At 39.7% G+C, this 23,187-nt stretch overlaps 1 protein-coding gene across 7 annotated transcripts; it reads right to left on the bottom strand.

Annotated features, from left to right (window-relative positions):
• Nucleotides 1-973: 973 nt before the first annotated feature.
• LOC131105062 (zinc finger protein 236-like) lies at nt 974-22,825 on the bottom strand. Of its 7 annotated transcripts, none has more exons than XM_058052789.1 (32): nt 22,665-22,825; nt 21,143-21,276; nt 20,273-20,437; nt 20,005-20,183; nt 19,686-19,816; nt 19,351-19,523; nt 17,073-17,195; nt 16,297-16,461; nt 15,324-15,504; nt 14,894-15,166; nt 14,413-14,616; nt 14,130-14,265; nt 13,664-13,924; nt 13,146-13,375; nt 12,810-12,911; nt 12,164-12,306; nt 11,440-11,543; nt 10,930-11,081; nt 10,243-10,419; nt 9,803-10,109; nt 8,918-9,021; nt 8,388-8,831; nt 6,845-6,984; nt 6,170-6,401; nt 5,903-6,094; nt 5,550-5,657; nt 4,992-5,134; nt 4,783-4,914; nt 4,458-4,652; nt 4,203-4,332; nt 2,870-3,043; nt 974-1,545 (listed from the first exon to the last, which is right to left on the bottom strand). In XM_058052789.1, exons 1-32 carry the CDS (start codon nt 22,714-22,716, stop codon nt 1,424-1,426), a joined length of 5,508 nt encoding a protein of 1,835 aa, XP_057908772.1. In that variant the 5' UTR covers nt 22,717-22,825; the 3' UTR covers nt 974-1,423. The 7 variants fall into 7 exon arrangements, with proteins under 7 accessions (XP_057908772.1, XP_057908773.1, XP_057908770.1 ...); XM_058052790.1 differs by having other exon boundaries at nt 14,130-14,262; XM_058052787.1 differs by lacking the exon at nt 22,665-22,825 and adding an exon at nt 22,017-22,411.
• Nucleotides 22,826-23,187: the final 362 nt, after the last annotated feature.

Genomic DNA, 23,187 nt, shown 5'->3' with positions numbered 1-23,187 from the left:
CATCATTTCATTTTCCAGGTATTCCTCAAAAAACATGTTTTTGCTATCATACCATTCACATTTTAAAGTACCTTTGATACATTTTAAGAAATTTTAGTTTTTGTGTTACTACCCCAACCTTCCATAAGTGGGACAAAAACGACCCGGTCAGGTTGTTTTCTTGAAATATCTTCATAATGAAAATTTTTTATAATTTCATATTCCAGGTATTCATCAAAAACATGTTTTTTATTATCATACCATTCACATTTTTAACTTGCCTTTTATAAATTTTAAGAAATTTTTGTTTTTGTGTTACTACCCCAACCTTCCATAAGTGGGTCAAAAATGACCCAGTCAGGTTGTTTTCTTGAAATATCTTCGTAATGAAAATTTTTCATCATTTCATATTCCAGGTATTCCTCAAAAAACATGTTTTTGCTATCATACCATTCACATTTTTAACTTTTATACATTTTATGAAATTTTTGTTTTTGTGTTACGACCCCAACCTTCCATAAGTGGGTCAAAAATTACCCGGTCAGGTTGTTTTCTTGAAATATCTTTGTAATGAAAATTTTTCATCATTTCATATTCCAGGTATTCCTAAAAAACATGTTTTGCTATCATACCATTCACATTTTAAATGTACCTTTTATAAATTTTAAGAAATTTTAGTTTTTGTTACTACCCCAACCTTCCAAAAGTGGGTCAAAAATGACCCGGTCAGGTTGTTTTCTTGAAATATCTTCGTAATGAAAATTTTTCATCATTTCATATTCCAGGTATTCCTAAAAAACATGTTTTGCTATCATATCACATTTTTAACGTACCTTTTATACATTGTATGGGTTATTTTTTACCCACTTATGAAAGAGTGTGGGGTCCAGCCACTCGTGCATCTAAGTGTTAATATACTCTATAAACCTGCAAAATACACAAGAAGGATTGGATTCGGATACTGTAAAAAATTACTTTAATTTTCATCCTTTCATGTTGACAATAGAAAACAACTGAAAAAATATGTCTGCTTTACAATAAGCACTTGTAAGAGGCTCAAACGACAACAAGCTATGAAAAAAATCCTCCTTAAGTATAAACAAGCTAACTGACTATATACAAAAGGAGCTACAGAGTATTTACAATATAAATATGTGAGAACCAAGTCATGAAATAAAACACAGAAAAAAAACTGCGCTCCTGTACAGCTGAGTTTGAAGCCATTTCAGCAGTAGTACCGTCGCCTGCACTCGTCCCAGCGAGCAGACCAGTAAAAAGTTAGTTCCTCATTCTGTAGGGGGGGGGGTTGGGAATTTTCACAGTTCAGTCAGAATTGTCGTTAGAAGACACGATCTCTCCTCTGACTTCTCTTGGATGCCGATGCTTAGGTGAGGTTATCACATGGATGAAAACGTTACTGTTTTGTATTCTGGGGTTGGTTTTTTCACGGGAAAACATTATGCCAATCTCCGGATGATTCAGGGACCACTTCCAGGTCAAGTTCAGGGGTTACTGTGACCTGAGATGGTGGTTCTTCTTGATGAACGGTCACTTCCTGAATCTGACCTGTGATGATGAACAAACAAGATGACAAATGTTTAGTAAATGTGTGAATCTGATGCAGTAAAGTTGGAATTTTACTCTTTTTTTTCCCGTAAAATTGAGAGTATTCATCAGTATCATTTTATATATAATTTATATTATATATTATATATAATTTTATGTATATTATAATTATATATAAATAAATATAAGAGTCTTTAAGGGTTTATTAGTAATCCAAGTGGTCCAAAAACAGGCTTGTTTACTACTGGTTTTCAAAGTTTAGCATAGTGAGCCTAACATACAGTAATAAATACAGTAAAAAAAATAAATAAAATTAATTAAACAAAAAAAAACAAAAAACAAAAAAACATTTTTTTTAAAATAATAGGGCTGAGGCATCCAATACTCCATTAAATTATTATTTTTGGTGGGTTTTCTGCTTAACCCAGGTTGCGTCCTCTCACTGTATTAATTTAAAAAATAATAATACAAGATAATTTCATGGAGAGAATGTGAAATTATAAAATGAATATTAAATAAAAACATAGCTCCTGAGATCCATCTTTAAGATGACCTTTAATGAACAAAAGCCATTTGATTAGGCAAACTTATAAAAGTCAAATCTCTTCTGGGTCAGTGAGCTCTCAGTAAAAGGTTGCGTTTAGGTTTCATTATTTAAAAGTCCAGCCTTAAACATCTTTATTACAATTAGCGATCACCAGAGAACATCGGACTAATTAAGATGATTTTTACATGCGATGTCAAATGACTAAATTCGCTTCATAATCAGTTTTGCAGTTTCAAACTAATTTAACGTTAAAGTATTTCGCTATGAAGAAATGTTATTAAAGATGTGAATTAAAGATGTGAAAAAAATTTGCTTTGCTTGCGACATTAGCTGGCGTGCTAACCAAGTATCAAGAAGCAGGAGTGATGGCGTCGCCAAGTGCAAAACTTGCCATGCACAAGAAAACCGTGGTAGCGCATAACATGAGCGCTATAAGTTGTACGTAACAAACGACGCCGCATGTGTCTCTCGTTATGAATTCCGGAGCGGTTTAGTAGCTTTCAAAGGATTATATAATTAAGATCAAACTTATGTTGTATTTTCAATCTAATTTCAGTTTCTGTCGCATCAGGGAGTGTGTGTATCTTGTCGCGGGACAAACACAAATTGTAGATGTGCAACTAAAGATGGATTGTTTGATGCGAGAGTTGACAAGGGAATATCGATACGATGTACTGTATAGTCTTTGATCCATTTCCGGAAAGAAACAATAAACAACCAACATCCTTTTTTCGGCATTGAAGTAGACGCAAACGCCTTCCGTGTTTAGCTGCTCACCGTAACCGTGTGCTCTCTTCATGTGGTGCCTCATGTTGCTCTTCTGGGTGAACCTGATGCTGCATATCTCGCACTTGAAGGGCTTTTTCCCCGTGTGCTTCACCATGTGCACTTGCAGGGAACTCTTCTGATTAAAGGCTTTGTCGCACTGAGAACACTTGAAGGGCCGTTCTCCTGCAGAGGCGAGACAACCCGGTTAGTTAGTTAGTACCTGCCTATGATGACATCGTTCCCGCAGTGAATTAGAGTCAAAGCCACCGCCATGCTTGATTTTGCCAAAAGTGCACACACTTAAAGTGCTTTGGCAAGGACGTTTCCGTCATTGCCACGCCAACTGTTCTACTTTGACAAAACAGAAATGGAAGAGCTTAACATAATGTTATGCCCATTAGCCAGATGCGTCATTACAGTAGCGGAGCCTCATCATTAATGTGTAAATGGGACAGCGGCTACTTTAGAATGCTAATGTTGACGTTTGCCTTATGCCGATCAGAAGGCATCAGGTTATAGTAACAATGTCCTCATTGTGACAGCAGAGTTATTATTTAGGGTTATTATGGCAATGTTGCACAATCTCTGTGCAAGAGAGGCTAAGAGACCATAAAGGTTTGCCGAATCGGTACAATAACATCAAAATATACTCCCATGCGTCTATTGGTAATGGTTTTATTTCATTTGAACATGCATCAGATTACAATTGGGTGCATCACATAATTAGTTCACATGTCCAAAAGGAGTAGGAGTAGGAAGAAGCAAAGCTTATTAAATCCTACCCCTCAATCTGGTACATTTGTTCACTTCCTGCTTTCCTAATATATTTTTTTATTTTTTATATAAATTTTATTTTTTTATATAATTTTTAATTTTAAATTTTTTATATAATTTTTAATTTTTAATTTTTTTATATAATTTTTAATTTTTTGTCACGTACCGAAGTACGAGGTGATATGACCATCCAATTACATAATGGTTACCATAGTAACTGTCAATATAGTGATATATATAGCACATCATGACTGGTTCAAGACTCTTCATCCTTGTATTTAGCAAACATCAACTGCTCAATCCATTCCATAGTTCGATTCCACATACTGAAATGCTATGGCTTTTAAACATAGTCCTAGCATATAAGTGTTTCAAATGTACTTCTTCCCTAAGATCATATTTCTCCTCTCTTGTAGGGAAGTATTGGATGATATTTTTAGCTAATTGGTTATTTTTAGCCAATTCAAATGATAATATGCTGAAAAAACTGCACTGCACTTTGCCCGTTAGGATGGATACATTTCTACATAGTACGCTCAATTTATTTGGTAATACGTCCGAAAATCACCTGTGTGCGTGCGGTTGTGTCTTTCCAGTTGACTGCGCTTCGCGAAGGCCTTCCCACATGAGGAGCAGCTGAAAACTCTCGGTTTGAGGGAGCTCGCTGATGGACCTGGCTGGTGCACTTGCTCGTGTTCCTATTGACAGATCAACAAAACAACCAACGCAAGGACTTGTGATGACTCACAAGTGATGACAAACACATACACACACATCCATATAGTGTATATATAGGCTGGCGACCACAGATGGACAGTCTGACCTTCAGGTGCATTGCTCTCTTAAAGGCTTTGTTGCAGATGCTGCAGACGTAGCATCGGTCATTGCTGTGAGCGTGACGGCAATGGTGGCGGAGGGAGCTGGCATTGGGTAACACAAGAGTACAGTAGAAACATTTGTGCTGATTATCAGCGTCTGAGGAGTCACCTTTCCCGCCCTTTTGGTTATCACTCGCAATCTGGATCACAAAACAAACAGAAAAAAATGTCAATTTTTGTATTTTATGAAATACTTCACAATATGTTACAATATTGCAGAATTCTTCCATTTTTGTTTGTTCTCCCCTGAGTGACACACGGCGGCCTTACGTGATATCCATTGTCAGATGCTCCTATTGTAGATTGGGAATGATGGCTGACCAGTATCACCGGCTGGCCCGAAGTGGCCGACTGCCCTGGTGGAAGACTGGTGTCATTCAGCACCGCAGGGAACGTCTGAGGCTAAGGATACAAACATATTCCGATGTCTCGAAACAATGATTTAAAAAAATAGTAAACTCCAGGTAAAACCTGCTTACCTGTGTACTGAGGTTTACGGTGACGCCGTCTAGCATTCCCTGGGCATCTGCAAGTGTCAGCGTTACGCTGCCATCATTTGCTACACCTCCTGGTGACATAACAAGGCCTTGAGATGAAACGGTGCTGGATGGAAGACTGGTGACTGGAAGAAACAAATGTTGGGTGTTTTTGACTTTTCCACGTTTCATTAGTGTTATAGGATTAAAATAAGTATTAAAGAGAGTTTTACAGAGACTATTAGTACTCTATTTGTTTTTCTAATGCAACAGAAACACCCGTTTATAGTATAAGTATATTAGGAAAGCAGGAAGTGAACAAATGTAACAGTTACTGATTGTAAAAGTACCAGATGGAGGGGTAGGATTTAATAAGCTTTGCTTCTTCCTACTCCTTTTGGACATGTGGAACTGTGAACTGATTATGTGATGCACTCAATTGTAATCTGATGCATGTTCAAATGAAATTAAACCATTACCATTACCATTACCATTACCATTAGAGGAAGGGATGGCTTCGGTAAAACAAAAGTCATGACATTGGAACCTAACCCAACCTACCGGCCATTGCGGCGTTGGTGGGATTCTGAGGTAGAAGATGGTCGTTAGTGATGCTGCCGTTCATCTCTGCACTGTTGGGGTTGCTGTGCTGGGGGAGGAGGTCTTGACCTGCGAAGACATAAAAGAAATTATAATTTCAGATGCACTGTTCAAATTCTCTGGTGATGGTCTTCTAATTTTGATCAGCTGATAAAAAAACGTCTTGAGTTTAAATACAGTTGTTAGCGAATTGCTGCTATTTTTGTTCTCTGGCTTGTAATTCCTCTTCATTTTCAAGCCCGACTTACAATCTGGTTACAATGCAAAATGTGAATACTGGTCATTTTTGCCCATTCTTATGATTTATTACATACCGGATATTGTGAGTGTGATCTCCTGAGGGTTTCCTGATGAAGTGTTTGTGCCAGAAGCGGTTGCCTGGGCCTGGACTTGCGCTAGGGCTTGTGTCAGGCTGGAATTGTTAATCGTGAGTGTGATTTCCTGACCGCTGTTGCCTGCACTCACTAGTCCTGTGCCACTTATGACATGGCTCAGGTCCTGAGAGCCTGGAAGATCCATGATGAGAAAAAGCAGAACTCATTATTCAGCTCAAGAAATAGTTCCTCAATGAAGGAACACACCTGTAGTGTCCTGTTCTGAGAGGCCAGCCATTGTGACCTGGGCAGGGGTCAGGGTGGAGGGCTGCAGGGCCAGACTGCTTAGTGGGTGGATGACAACATTGGCTGACACAGAAGGGTCACTGGCGGACATGAGTTGACTGCCGGAGTGGAGGACAAGGCCGGTGTCGACATTTAGAGGCTGGGAAAGGAGGCCGCTGTGTTGTAGCGTCTGCTGGAGGAGAGCCTGGTCGATCTGTGAGAATACATATTAGTAATTATGCATTTCTTTAACATTGACTTAGTTTAACAAGGATATTCTAATACCAAATCATTTAAAACATGCCTACGAATATAGTGAAAAAGCTGTTTTCAAAGGCAAAGAAGTGTAAATGTACCAATATATGTTTATTCATGGGGTTGACGTCAGCAGCAGTATAGAATTGCATAATCTCAATTTTGACCATAATGATCCATACTCTTGTGTGCAAAGAGTTCTAATCATCTGATGAAATAAAGCCCTGACAAAAGGAAATGGACCAGTATCACATTCCTGCATGGGATGGATTTAATTACCTTTCCATCAAATATAAGCTTCAGAACACAAGGTGGATTATGGAGTAACTTATCCCTCACGTACAACTAATGTAGTTTAAAGTTTTCCAACAATAACAACGACTGGGAGGAAATGCGTGTAACCTGTAAGGTGATGTTGTTTATGTTGCCCGTGTCGATGCCGGAAATTTGCACATTCGGGCACACAAGATTGGCGGGTGTCAGCTGAAGATGAATACCCTCCAGTGTGGTCAGGCCGTCTGATAAGGACACATTCAGATCTCCTGCAACAACAAACACAACACACAAACACACAAATTGTTCATCTGATGTTTTGTTTGAAAATAATACTGTTTTTCTTTCAGCTGAGTTTATTCCAGGAAAGTAGTTTATTCTCAAATAAACCTCCTGGGGGAGGTTTGGGGAACTGTCGGGGGGGTGAAACGAGAGGTTTTCATTTTAGTGCAGACCTGCCAGCATGTACAAATTTATACTTCTCAACGTGTAAGTTGACTCTTCATACGGTTGTATGCTTTCCATTGTGTTGCAATTTCCTTGTTTCAGTTTCAGGTTTAGTCTGTACAGTACAGATAAATGAATAGATATCAGTTTGTCTAGTATTTCAAATTGGAGGGTTAAAATATTTCTTTCCCTTAGGGAAACATGACTAAAATAATATATATAATAAAAAATAAATTTAAAAAATAAATAATAATAATATATAATAATAATAAATAATAAAAATAAATAATCATAATTGACTGCAGTAATCACTGCAGTAGAGAAATTGTTGAACGTGTGACAACAGACTGATGTGCTTCCAGCATACCAGTGGAAGATGGCAATAAGAATAGATAGATCATGTTACATGACAAAGCCCCCTTAAGAGCATTAAAATGTGTTGCTGAGCAACAATGGCACCATACAGATATCCGCTGGTATCTCTGAGGTGAGGGTGTTATTATATACCGACATAGATGGAAAGAGATGGAAGAAAAACATCTAAGAAATGACAATGACATATATCTGTCAAATGATTGCTGTGGAAGCCTCTCTACCTGTTCCTGTTTGTTCATTTTTCCTTTATCGCACGCCACAAAATCCTCAGCTGCTGAAGAGCGAAAGGCAGATTACTTCTGTTTTATCTGCCTCGAGAACATATTTACACAGGGGAGCAATTTTGGAAAGAGGACTTTGCTGGACGGTGGTTCCCCCATAAAAGCTAATCTTCACAACAATGAAAATGCCAATTGCTGAAGAGGAAGGGCACTCGAGGTGAGGATGTGGCGATAAAGCACTTTCCCTGGCTCCCATATCGGTTTCATCAGACATTTGGCCTGCAGCTTTTCAGCAATGATACCGCTAAACTATTGAAGTGTCTGGAAATGAACATCCTTGTGGTGTCAGTTACACAAAGATGAATATATTTATCATCACTCTGAAATGCCACAGACGTTAATACTGAACCAATGTACTTCTAAAAATTTTGGTACGGGATAAACAACCCTCAACATATATTTATAATACAGCTATATTGTTTTACTTATCAAGCTCTTTTGAAATATTCCACTCAACTACTTTGATTACTACTCAGTATTGTTATCCTTTGTGCACGTGAAAAGGAAATGTTTGACTTGTCTCGAATGTGCTTCAGTGCATGTGGTGTCAAAGTGAAAGTAGACGATACCTGACAACGAGGCAGGCAGGATTGCCTGTCCCACCAGGCCCGACTGCAGCAGATTCTGGTCAAACTGTCCAGTCAGCACTTGATTTGCCGGTAGGTAAATATTCGAGTCTGAGCTGGGAGTTTGTAGCAGCCCCACATTCTGAAGTGCCTCTGGCGCTGTTGTACTCTGGCCTTGGCCCGAGCCCTCAGAATGCCCCGTGTCTGCGTCTTGAGTGTGACTGGTCTGACTGGAAGACGAAGAGGTCCGTTTGGATTTGCGGCTTTCGCTATTAGCCCGAAAGTGGCACTGGATGTGGGTTTTGCGATGGCCGGACGTCCGAAAGCGGAGCTCACAGAAAGGACATTTGAAAGGTTTGGAGCCGGTGTGGAGGCGCATGTGCACCTTGAGGCTGCCCTTAGTAGAGAAGGAGGTGTTGCACATGTGGCAGCTGACCAGTTTCTGACCTAAAAAAGAGCAAAAGAGATGAAGAAAAGAAAGGTGAAGTCGTGAAGTCCTTATCACTTCACAACATAGATGGGCCAACACTTACCTGTGTGTGTCTTTACATGACAATCCAAAGTAGATTTAACTGTAAAACTCTTTCCACACTCATCACACTTGTAGGGCCTCTCTCCCGTGTGGATTCGAACATGTCTGCCCAAATAGAGGTAAAAAGGATAAAAACAAATTCAGCCCAGCAAATCAAGTTGTATGTCATACTTGAAGCTTGTCATTGCATTTATTAAAAAATCGAGACAGATTGTTGACAATACAAAAACTGGTACACGCCTTTGTCTCCTCCAGGCTGGATTATTGTAATGCGCTCCTCATCGGGATCCCTAGCAAGAGCATTCACAACCTCCAATACATCCAGAACAGCGCTGCTAGGATCCTGATGAGGGTGCGGAAATATGATCATATCACCCCCCATTCTGGAATCACTGCACTGTCTGCTCGGACTAGCCTTCTGCTCGGCTGCTCCCAGTCTGTGGAATGCTCTTCCCGACCATCTGAGAGCGCCACAGACTTTAAACGGAGCCTAAAGACTTACCTTTTTATAAAGGCCTTTTCTTAGCCTTTTTTTTATATATACCTGTGTTGTGTTGTTTTATTGCTTCACTGTAGGCTTTATGCTTTCTTTGTAGCACTTTGAGATTTCTATAATGTAAAGTGCAATATAAATAAAATGTATTATTATTATTACAACTCAACACAAAGTGCATTTGCTTGCTATGTCACACGATATCTCGCTTCAGGCACCCCTTTCAGGAGACTGACTCAGAACTCATTAGCACTGGCGTCACAAGCCTCCTATGAGCATCAACCGGAAGCTTTATCATACATTGCTGTACAGACAAGACTTATCTTATTAGTTATATAATCCTGACTTCACACGAATGAAGTCATCAATCCAGATGTCACCTGGAACCCTTACCTGACAAGATCGCTGGGTTTCTTGAAGCTTTTGGGGCAGTAAGAGCAGCAGTTGGCAAACTTGGGTTCCGTTTCCAGCTCCACCGCTTTATCTTTGATCTCGCTGATGCGATCCCTCTCGGCCGCGGACTGGGCCAGGATTCTCTCTGATACGGATGCCTCTTCGCCGGGATCTTTCGCAAGTTCCGCCGTCTGCTCCTCTGTGAAGGTGATGATTTCCATACCCCTTCTTTTGGATGTTTTATGATCCCCTTCATCTTCTTCGTCCTCCTCCTCCTGCTCCACGTCTTGACCTTCAAAACCAATAGCTGTAACAATAAGATTAAAACCTTTTTGCAATACAAATGTGTTGACTGCCCGCTAAATACGTATATTATGAGTTTCCCTTGTTAACAGGAAGTCAACTTTGTTTAGAGATCTTGCTGTTGACTCAGGACTTACTGTGAGTCTCTATGGAGTGCTGCTTTCTCATGTGCTTCTTGCACAGCAGGCTTGTCCTGAAGCTCTCATCACACATGGAGCATTTGAATGACTTAACGTGGATAATCATGTGGCGGTTCAGGCTGCCGTTGGTGGTGAAAGAAGCGTCACAAATGTTACACTTGAAGGGCTTCACTCCTTGAAGTTGAGGGATGGAAACAAAACATTCGTTTGAGAATACAGAATGATTAGGTGTAGAAAATTTGATGAAGTTGCAGAAACAACAATAAAAACCATGCTTTTTAGCTACTTTGAGGGCACTAAGATAAAAAAATAGTAACATTTTTCGGAAATGTGATCAAATTTCTTTACTGTTGCAGTCTGAAATACATAAATTCAAGTGATGGATATGCCAAATATTAAACACATATATTACTTAAAACATATTTCTGTGGTAATAACATCCTTCTTTTAGTTTTGCAGAAGTGTTCAGCATCTGAAGAGTCATATCAAACTCCTGCAGTAGCCGCTATCATACTGACATTCCATCTTCTCCGGTAGATTTTTTCCATCACTTTTATGTCTTGGTGAAATCTTGCCTGATGACAAATACACTACACGCTTTTTAGGTTTTTATATTATCAGTAATTTGGGAAACAAATTCAACAACAGCACAATTGACCAAGTGATGGTGTGTAGAACGCCCACCTGTATGTGTATTCAGATGTGATTTGAGCACTCCAGCGGATACAAAAGCTCTTCCACAGAGCTGACATCTGTATGGCTTCTCTCCAGTGTGGGAGCGTAAATGCTGTTTCAAATGACTAGATTTTTTGAAACCTTTATTACACCAACTGCATCTAAAGCAAGAGGGAGAAAACATAAGTGTTACCAATAAGACAAATTTTCTCGATATTTAGATCTCGGTTATTATTTGCCATATAATCTGAACTCATTTTCTAGCCTTGTCTATTTCTTAGTGTATGTTTGTGTTGGCTTGCGATGTGTGTGTATTCAACACTCCCTTTCCTGCACTCAGATCTATGGCTCCCAGGCTATTTCATTATTTCCCAAAGGAAGACAATTTATCAACAATCAATCCTTCACAATCGACCAAATAATCAATAAATGTATTGTTATTTTTATCTTTACTCCCTCCATCCCTCAGCCCTGCCCTGCCAGCAATGAAGCTAATCTGATCAATAGTCAGAATGAAACCTGTAGGTTCGCTTGATGTTGTCTTCACTGTCTTCTTGGTAGTCCTGTGGCTCGCTGGTCAGCTGCAGGTCTCCCTGATCGTTCTGCTGAAGAAGCCCGTTTGTCTAAACACAAGCAGAAAACATCTTTTGCTTAAACTTCATTTTAAAATTATAATATTTAACTTTTTTCTATATATGTTATTATTGACTTTTTTAATGTTTAAAAGAATATTGAGATTTTTTTTCTTTTAAAGTAAGCTTAATTTATTTGGTTATTTCTTCATTTTAAATGGGACCATACATATTCATGAATATGGGCACATGTAAATATGGAAGATTTTAGCCAAAAGGCTAATTTTCCTCTGCAGTCCCGTGACCAGCTAATACATAGGATATTAAAAGAGACCTTTATGCTCACTTTTTGGCCTCCTATAGAGCAGCTACAGGCAATAATCTGCACAGTCTTTCACAATCTTTCTAGATCTTCCAGAATCTGCACCTATGCCAGCTGTATTTCCTTGGCTTTCCAAAATTATCTGTTTTAATTTATTTTCCTAAATGACCAATGTAAAAATTATGTCACCATACATACTCTCCTTTTAAACTAACTTAAAATGTAACATGAAAAACAACCCATCTGATGTCTACAACTGATTAAAGCAGGCTAGTAATCAAGCAAATTAATCTACAAGTGAATTTCTGTTGTGTATGAGCAGCAAGTTGATATTTAGCACAGGACTCACCACTTCAGCATTGGGAACATGAAGCAGATTGGGTGGGTGATAACTGGAGGAAAGGGCCTGGGACTCCAGGGTGCTGGAATCCTGTAGTTGCTGGACTGTAGAGAACTGGCCCTGGTTGTAGCTCGAGTCAGTCATCGCAAAGCCTTCAGAAGCCCACAGTGAATGACAGGAAGATTTAATAGAAAATATACTGAGGCTCTAGTAAACATGTGGAAAAGTACTACTATATTAATTTGCAATTATTTCCAGTGCATGTTGGCTTGTCAGTGTTCTAGTTACGCATTAACAAATGCAGAAACTGTTTTGGAAGTAATGGCTTAGACAATCCAAACGGAGTACATTATTTAACGCATTACATTTTATCAGCAAAAGCATCGCAGCTGAGCAAACTCTGCAAAAATAACGAGTCAATATTCTGACAGGCATCCAAACCAGCATAATTACAATCATTCATTTTAATAATCATTTCACGTACACACTGCAAATATGGGTGCAAATGTTTCACTAAAACATGTCATTTGTTGCCATCAGCGTGCGTGCTGACAACGTCGCAAGAAGCAGCAATTATGTCTGAGCGCTACATGAGCTTAACAAATGTAAACTAGATGGGGCCAGATGGTGTATGCAATATAACTTGAGTACACACCTTGCGTTAAAGCTTGCTGGTCGAAAGTGGTCTGAGGGAGGGCTGGCGTCTCAAACTGGGTAATATTCTGAGTCAAAGCATGCTGGGTAGTCACATAAGAGTCTGAAAACACACAAAAAAACACTTTTTGAGGACGCATATTGCACTATATGTACTCATTGTGAAAAGCTAAGCCTTGGATTGCACATTAAGAAACAAAATTTAACAAAATGGACAGAATGGATGACCATGTCAGAAGAACTTGACACATAAATTATGTCTCCAAGGCACAGCAATATTAAAAAATGGAAGGTCTTATTTATTAACTCTCTGTGATCATGTGGCCATTCTTGTTACCTTCTCCTTGTACCAGTGGTTGGTCAGTCAGCGGTGCTTCTAGTGTTACCGTTTGGCTTCCGTTTACACCCTCTGCTTGGCCAAGAGCTAGCATGCTTTCTTGCTCGTTTGAATTTGCAGGTTGTTGCTGAAGGGTGTTCCCCTCCATCTCCTGCATATCATGAGGAACCGTGCCTGCTCCGAGAGGATCTTCAGATGGCTGTGGCTGTAGCTGATGAGCCAGTTCGTATCTGGGTTGGGGCAAGAACATATATATGTTTACATTAGGTGTTTAAATATATATCGTATATTTAAAATTTTGACATTACAAAAAGAATGGATGGATGCATTTTTTTTCACTATTAGTAGGCTGTATTCGACTACAAAATAGCTTAATTTATTAATACATTTTAGAAAAACCATGATATGAACCCGCAAATCCAAAGTGCAAAGTGGATCTGCATCTAGAACAACCTGTAGAGTAGCCAGCATTATCATGCAAACCAAAAAATAGAAAAAGAATGAAAAACTACTCCAACCTGTGTGTCTTCATGTGTTTTCTACAGTTTGGAGATGACTTAAAAGTCTTTTGGCAGTAAGGGCACATGTAAGGTCGCAGGTCACTGTGAGTTGTCATGTGACGTCGCAGGCTACCACTGGTGGTAAACGTAGTGTCACACATAACGCACTTGTATGCCTTAAGTCCTGAGTGGGTTCTGATGTGCGCTTTGAGAACACCTGAAGAGGCGAAACCTCGACCGCACTGCACACACTTGTATGGTCTTTCTCCTGTATGAGACCTAGGATAGGCAAATAGAAGATGCTATTACTGTTATGACAATATTATTTCCACTAATTGATTATTTTTCTGCCATTGTTCTAGCTTTTACATCCTCAAAATTAAAGGTAAAGACAGCAAACCTAGCTGATCGCAATTGTACAGTTCTACAACAATCTCAACCAAAGCCATATACAGTATTAAGTAAATAATGGCGGCAAACTCACCTAACATGCTGTTTTAGGTGACTAGATTTCTTATAGGCCTTATTGCAGAACTGGCACTTGTACGGCCTGTCACTGCCCACCACCTCCAAGTACTGTTGGAAAGCCAGACGGGGGTTTTGAGATGGGATGAGGCCTGCTAGGCGAAATGCAAACAACCAAAATTGGTTTTCAACGTAAAATGACATAACAGTTTGTACAAGGACACATTGCACAAGTGAATAAACAATTCATTCTATTCTTATGCAGGTGAGAAACAAGAGTGTGTTTGACACTGTTGACTTACCAAAGTCAGTGATAAGAATGGGCTCCTGCAGTGGGATGTCAGGTAAGGGTAAATTACTCTTTGACACTTTAGATTTGTTTGCTTTTCGTGGAAATTTGTGCTTCTTCTGCTGCAAGTTTTTGAAGTGAGAGGCTATATGTGTTTTTCTGTGTCCGGACGTGCGAAAGATCTTATCACAGTGAGGGCAGGAGAAAGGACGAACACCTATTAAAAAAACAACAACAAAGTATATTTGGCATTATATAATTGTGCTCACTGTGATGCATTCCCTTGAAAATGAGCATTCAAAAGATTACTATCACACTTGAACCCTGAAGTCAGTAGACGACAATCACTTATTTCTATCCATTTAAGTAAATGTGATTGCCGTGTGTACAAATGTCAAAAGCAAAAGTCCAAAAACATAAGAGGATGTAAGCCATGGGCTTTAAGCCTATCATTGACGTTAAAAATACCCCTTTCACAAAGTGAAGCTCCTCACCCGTATGCAGCCGCATATGCACCTTCATGCTGCCAGATGTGGAGAAGCACTTGAGGCAGCACTGACACTCAAATGCCTTGATTCCTGTGTGAGTCTTCATATGCGCCGTGAGGGTACTGTTGACAGCAAATGCTCTGAAGCACTGTTTGCACTTGAAAGGCTTCTCGTGGGTGTGGATGCGAATGTGGCGGACAAGGTCACTCGGTTTCTTAAATTCCTTGGAGCAATATGGACACCCATGCCAGCGGATGCCATTTTCCTCCCTAATGGAGCCTGTAGAAGGAATAGAAGGACAGAGAAGTTTGATTATTACTGATTATTACTAATTCTAAATTAGTCCTTTTATCAGTAAATTATGGTTTAACTAGTAATGGTAACTATAAAAATATTAAATAACTACGCCGTTAAGTGGTCGACTGTGCTTCCATACCTGGCATTTGTACAGGCTTCTTAAAAATGCTTCTTTTTCTTTCTCTGGAGGGTTTATCTGGAAGCGAGGTCTTTTTCATTTCTACATTAGCACCCTCAGATGTTTGGTTCTGAGACTCTCTGCTGTTGGCAACATCATTTTGGGTGGGGGCCACACTCAGTCCGCTGTTCTCCAGAGCTTGCTACAAAAAATCAAAATCCTATTCAGTTTCAAAATCACAGCTCGGAAATACACAAGTGGTTGAAATTGCTGGTACCCAAATGCCAAAAAAGAAAAAAACTCAAAAGAACAACATCAGTGGAAACTGACAAAAGTGATAAACATTAAACTTCGCTAAATATGTATGAACATATGGAAATCAGACACTATGTTTGAAATTTGGTCGAAGATAACTTTAAATAATAACAATGATAATGATGGTACACTTAACCCAATATTTTGTTACACAACCTTTTGAAGCAATTACTGCAATCACTGCTTTTTCTAACTCTCAATAACACTCCTGCACCTGTTAACCTGCACCTCCTCATGAGCAAATTGCTTTGGCTCTCATGTTTGATGGGTTTCCATACTGCATATTTCATATATTTCCTACAGATGTTCATTCATTCATTCATTCATTCATTAGCCGCTTGTCCTCACTAGGGTCACGGCTATGCTGGAGCCTATCCCAGGGACTTTTAGTCGAGGGTACACCCTTGACTTGTCACAAGCCGATCACAGGGCACATATGATCATTCACACTCGCATTCATACCTATGGACAATTCAGAGTCTCCAATTAACCTAACATGCATATCTTTGGAAGTATCCGGAGTATCCGGAGAAAACCCACACATGCACGGGGAGAACATACAAACTCCACACAGAGATGCCGCAGATGTTCAATTGGATTTGAAACAAAACTCATATAAGGCCACTTCAGAACTGTCCAATCAATGTATGTGGCGCGGCCCACGGTGTTCTTAACTTACCTGCAGGATGTCTTGGTTAATGGCAGTTTCAATGGTAATAGCTGGCTCCGGGGGTTGGGGCTGGGGTGTCTCGTTGACTTGTTCAGAGAGTTCAAGGAGCTGCTGGATGACATCTGTGACTGCCTCTCCGCCCTCTGACCCCGCAGGCCCTCCTGTGTCTGTCTCCTGTGGGACATGTAGGGCAGGGGGGCGATGGAGGTCACAATAAAGGACCAGTCATTAGGAGAAACCAACAATTTAATGTAGAATGAATTGTCAAAACCTTATTATTTCACAATGACATGCTATAGGTACTTTGTTCTGTAATTAGTTCATACTGTGGTTGTAGTGGTATCGAACTGTCCTGTATCATATTAAGACGCACCTTTTGTTACTTATTTCGCTACAACTACGACAAGCAACATACTAGAAAGGCCTGTCCTTACTCGATATGTATAGAGTATATTTTATTCAACATTACAAGCATTGACATATAATATAGTATATAATTTTAGCAAGCCAAACAGACCAATGGAAAGCACAGCTGTTATTTTTCAGATAAAAATAAATAATAAAATAGACTTTTCTATGTATTTTTTGGCATGTATTATATAAATATAGCATGCTTATATGCATAAGTTTTAATGTTAAAGAGTTTCACGGAAGCTACATTCCACCATGGAAAGAACTTCAGTGTACACTGTCAGTGGATCTAACCAGCAGGTTTGAATAACTTTTTTAGGAATATATATATATATATATATATATGTATATTTCTACACACTGTGATTTATTACCGAAGTACTGGAGGGGACATCAATGACAGAGATGTGCATCTTGCTGATGTGTGCATTCAAACTGCCCAACTTCTTAAACACACAGCTGCAGTCCAAACACGGGAACAAAGGAACACCTTTTGCCTGCAAAAGAGGAATAAAATAAAATATCTTTATTTGATGTCTTTTCTTTCTTTTATGTCTTTTATGTCTCATTAGATGTTCTATACCATTTGTAGTATTTTTCATTCATTCATTCATTCATTTTCTACCGCTTTTTCCTCACGAGGGTCGCGGGGGGTGCTGGAGCCTATCCCAGCTGTCTTCGGGCGAGAGGCGGGGTACACCCTGGACTGGTCGCCAGCCAATCCCAGGGCACATATAGACAAACAACCATTCACACTCGCATTCATACCTATGGACAATTTGGAGTGGCCAATTAACCTAGCATGTTTTTGGAATGTGGGAGGAAACCGGAGTACCCGGAGAAAACCCACGCATGCACGGGGAGAACATGCAAACTCCACACAGAGATGGCCGAGGGCGGGGACCGAACCCTGGTCTCCTAGCTGTGAGGTCTGCGCACTAACCACCAGACCGCCGTGCCGCCTGTAGTATTTTTAATATACTCAATTGAAATTAGAATTTCCTATCTTAGAAATCCACTTGAAAATAAGGAATTTTTTTCAACAACACAATAAAGAGGCATACTACCCTAGAGGTGATGCACAAATGTATAGGTCTACAATCAAAGTGAGTTATTAGTAAGGTGGCAAAATGTGCTGCCCAGCAAGGCCTATTGTTGGTTACATTTACAATAATACACACAGTTGAAATATCATGTGCTTCACCCAATATGTGAGCAGGATCATTGCTGCTCAGAAAGTGTGATTGAAGACAAAGAGAGCAAGCAGGAGACACTCAATATATGATATGGAGAGCGGGAAACGTAACCTAGTTTCTTTTATGGCATGAGGATGCACATGAGAGCCTATGAAAGTGTAGGATAAGAGAACATAGCACCGGCTAACCGAGAAAGACAGCTTTATGATTGATTACTGTCTGAGTAGTCCCTTGACAAAATGACTGCAATGACATCTTCATGAAGGTCGAGGAAGTGGCAATAATAAAGATGGCGTGAAGGGCAATGAAAGCTGTGGGGAAACAGATGTCATGCATGCAGGAACTGAAGTGAGTTTACGTTGCCAAATCCCACAACTGAAATGTGAAGTATGAAAAAAACACCTTTAATCTAACAGACGTAACATGGGTAGGTCATTATTCAAGGTCAAATGTCATTATTTCTGCAACTCAGTCTGCTGACAGACCAACTGAAATGACCATAGAATAAATTTGAAGTTTTATTTTGTAAATGGCTTTCATTTCATTTCCTTCACACAGTAGCTCTAACCCAGCGGATATTTTAGATTTCCCTTTTGAAATAGTCAGACGGACCATTCAAAAGGCCCTATTGAAATATTCTCAGCCAACCATGCTTTAAAACTGTGAGGCTCTATTGTGAAAATTGCACAGAATATTGTATCATGCATTAATGGAGGTCACTGTATTGTTTTATATTGAGGTCGCTGGAACATTGACCGAGTTAGAGTCACCCACATCAGGGTACTTAACAAGTTAAACAACTTAAAACTGGAGGTAACATTAGAGATTTAAAAAAAAACCCATACATCATCGCCTAAATCTCCTCTGGATGACTTCAAGTACCGCTTCCAACTGTTTTTACTAGAGTCCATTGAGGGAATTATCCTGGAGAAACCTGGACACAATTACACCCGGTAGAACTCCAAGCTTACATGGTTCTGTTGATTCTAGCATATCCCTCAGACATCCATCCATCTTGGGTAGCCGGAGTATGCGGTCGCTACATAAAGTCTATGGGATTTAGAGCCTGGCGGGTCTATATTCCAAGCACTATGTCCTTACAACAGTCTCATGTTCTTTCAAGAATTAGTCGATTCCAAGTTTGGACTTTTTGTTTTTCCATTTACTTTTTACATTACATGTTCATTTTGAAATACATTTTCAGTGCCTGTGTGTATTTTTACTGCAGTTAACCTCTATTCTGAGTGGTAAAAAATTATCTGCTAATGTTTTTTGTGTTAATTTAAGAGCAGTTAAACAGTCCGGTCAAATTTGATTGGGATCACTAAAGTAAGGTTAAGAAGGTGAACAAGGCAGGAAGGTTAAGGGACAATGCCGAACCCCTGATTCGAATTTTAAATTGATTAGGTTTGCATTTTAAAATGTGTCAAATGCTGCATTGCTGCTAGCCTCTTACCTCTGAATGAACCCTCTGAACATGGGAGTGCAGGTTCCCCTTTTGGGAAAAGGAAGCTGGGCAGAACATACAGAGGTGAGGCTTTTCCCCGGTGTGTCTCACCATGTGAGTCTGCAGCACCACCTTCTGGTTAAAAGCCTTGCTGCAATGTGTGCACTTGTAGGGTCTTTCTCCTGAAGAAAGATGAGGTCTCATTCATTAAAATGCAAAAAGGAAGAAAAACATAACTGAGAGCTGGATGATACAAATGAAAATATGACATTTTGACTCATCTGGGTCTTCATGTTTAAAAATGACATTAGATCTGTGCACTATTTTCTGTGGGTTTTGCTCACCTGTGTGTATCCGTATGTGTCTGACAAGTTGGCTGGGCTTTTTGAAAGCCTTTCCGCAATGATGGCAACTGTTGGTGAACCCACTGCGATCAATGTTTTTCTTGTAGTTTCTTGAACTAGAGGACAGGGGCCTGCAGGAAAGGTTAAAAAGTTTTACAGTTTCGGTTTTACAGTCTGTGCAGAGCTCTTTCTGTCAACTAAACAGCTTTTACTTTCAAACAACAATACGTCTTGATGCAGTTTGATGAATCTGGCTCATATTTTTGTGAAAATGATAAGCTCTTATAAGAGTATTTCTCTTTCACAGAGGCTGCCTAACCTCATTTTGACATGATTTCTCATGTGCTCCTTAAGGTGTGCCGATGTCTTGAGCTCCAACCCGCAAGTCTTACAGGTGTAGACCATGGTGCCAGACAGCTCCTTACGGTGCTCCTCCAGGTGGAGAGAGAGCTGGCTCTGAAGAACAAACTCATCGCCGCACTCGACACAGATCAAATTCTGCAACGTAGCAAAGGACAGAGAGTACAGCTGAATAAATTCCCTCGCGTGTGAAGTGAAGTCAGGCAATGCGATGATGTGGGTCTCACCTCTTCCCTTTCATGTAGCATAGTATGGGATTTCAGACTGGCGATGCGAGAGAACTTTTTTTTGCAAACAGGACAGGTGAAGTCAGAGGTGGTGTGTGTTGACTTGTGGAGTGTGAGGTTGAATTCCACGTTAAATGTCTGTGAGCACTGGTCACATCGATGAGGCTGAAAAGGAGAGCAGATATGCAAGGTCCTATTGGTTTTACATGTCACTGCTAATTAAGTCATGGCACTGTGTAAAAGGCTTGGTTACAGGTGTGTTTTGTTGACCAGGTCTGTCCTACTACAGTGTTTATTCAATCAATAAATAGCACTGATTGCCTGCGCTTGGTTTCAGACAGGGTAGGATAGGTTTTGCCATTGTATCGTTGTATTTAGAAGTGAAAACAACATGAAAACCAGAGCACTGCCTATGGGTGAAAAACAAGTAATTGTGAATCCCACATGCACGTTTCAATCTGAACCTTCTATTATTTGTGCTAATGAGTTTGCATCTTCTTGTCTGTCAGCCTCTGCCAAATTCACGGTTGCTTGTTTTTATCCATTGCCTCTCTGGTTTTCATGTTGTTTTCACCTCTAAATGCAGTCTGCATAGGCAAAATCTAGCCTACCCAATTTGAAAGCAAACATAGACATTCAGTGCTATTTATTGATTGTATAAGCAGTGGAATAGGACAGACTTTATCTTCCAAGGTGTGACCCCATCCAGATATTAATAATGTAAAATAAAAGCTGAAGTGTTTATCTCTGGGCTCATGTGATCTTTTGACATCGAACCCAAATGTTTTCATTCTATAGCAACAATAAAATAACTGGCCTCGCCATTCCAAAACTTCTGGAGGGTAATGTATAGTGAGTCATGTTGCGTACCTTGTCATTGACCTCATGCTCACGGAGATGCTTCTGCAGCTGGCTCTCCGTGGTAAATATCTGTGAACATATTGCGCACTTCTTGTCCTTGACTTCGCCATCACTGAAACCGACCACTTGATTTTCGTTGAGATCTGAAAATTTTAAGGGACAAATTAGAAGATGTATCTAATTTTCACAAAGATTTCACCAACACTCGCAAGCAGTGATCATCTCTCCTTTACATAATAGTAGGTACCGTGCTACATTCAGAGTGTGACATTAGAACGTTTAAATGGCTTGAGCGAGGCGACAAATTGGAAAAATGATCAGGGGTGTCACACTGTTAAACTGCCAGTGACATTGATCTTGTGCTTGCATGTTCGTTGATTATGTGGGTGACTAAATATTTGCGATAGTCTTCATCTCAGTATATTTTGAACATTATTTTTTTTCTAAAACCGGCCATCAATCATGCATGTGACTACTTGAGCATGCTGTTTTGCATCAGTAATATTTGAGTTTGTATTATTTTTGTTTTTATTTATCTCAGTGCTTCTGAAACGTTGGGGCAGTTTCATATGAAACCAACATATTTACATTATGTAAGTGATTTGCATGCATTTATTCTTCAAATAATTTGAGTTTAGTGATGGCACAATAGCAAATATTGTTTTCATCACACCAAGTGCATATTTCAGACTGTTTTATATTTGACCACAATGGGAAGGGTAGATGTGTGCAATTGAAACATTTTCAGAGAGTTGTAATAAAAAAGACACCCACAATTGTGTCCTTATATTAAGTGTCCAATTCAATAGATACATCATTCACTGTGCAGTTTTGTCAACAACGTTTTACAAAGCGCAGCGTTGTTTGTGACATGACGTCGTACTGTTGTTATTGTTGTTATATGCAGCAAAATGACAACGTTTGAAGCACCTCCACATTACCAGCACTGACACTTTATGCTAACACTTTCATTAGTTCACTGCTGCAGGGCTAATACAATGATCATAGGATACGATGGCTGGCATTCAGACAAAACGTCAACATACACCTTTAACAATGCATTAAAGGATGTTGCGACTTCTATCAAAACACAAACGTGTGCAGCCGGTCAACATTCGCTGGACTATATGACAACATCTATACAACAACTGGCGACGTTTAACCATTAGCGTGTATGCTAACTGTAGCAAAAAGAGCGAGTTAGCAATAACATGCTAATAACAAACATCGCTACAGTAAATGTGAGCACGTCAACTAAGACGACCAGCATAGCCGATCTCCCACCGACGGACACCAATTTACACTGGAAGCCAGCAAGAAGAGCCACTGAAATACTATTAATATCATTCCGCCTCAATCACTCCTTCGCTGCACAAAGCAAAGCCCACCCGCAATACTATATCCGGGGACTATATACACAACATTGAAGTGTTATTAAATACTACCAAGAAGTGTTTCTTCCAGAAACACCGGCTGCTTTGGATAGACTAAAATCTATATTTTTTATTCGCTTCATTTTGGCACTTATTACCTGTTTCGTCGTTGCTTATAACTCTCAGTTTGCGAGGCCGGCCCCGCGGCATAGTTCCAGTTCTCAGGGCGGGTGTGCTATGAACAATTTGCTTTTCAAAATGGCGTCTCTGTCATCTGTAGACCAGCACAGCCGCAACGAAGACACACACACACCCACACACATACACACATATACATACTTACGCGACAAGGGAGACATCTACTGTTTGACTTCATGTAATGCTCCGACAGGTGTGCTTCTCAAAAAACCACAAACATCACAATTAGCAACGTTTAAATATACAAAAGCTGGTTGTGTGACACTTAATGGTTTTTAACCATCTTGTTACACGATGCTAACATTACCACGACTCGATTCACGACAGTGAACAAAGTGACGTCAAAAGGGAATAAAGTAAATAAATTCATTTTTCATTCATTTTTTTTAAATCCAAAAAGACTCTAGACGCGTTTAATTGAATGTGTATGAGGCTCTTGTTATGTACACAGCTGCAAAATACAATCGCAGCTATACCCATATT

Source organism: Doryrhamphus excisus, chromosome 17, assembly GCF_030265055.1.
Source record: "Doryrhamphus excisus isolate RoL2022-K1 chromosome 17, RoL_Dexc_1.0, whole genome shotgun sequence".
NCBI classification, from domain to species: domain Eukaryota; kingdom Metazoa; phylum Chordata; class Actinopteri; order Syngnathiformes; family Syngnathidae; genus Doryrhamphus; species Doryrhamphus excisus.
The sequence above is the reverse complement of the archived record's forward strand: the minus strand, read 5'-3'. Positions and strand labels throughout refer to the sequence as shown.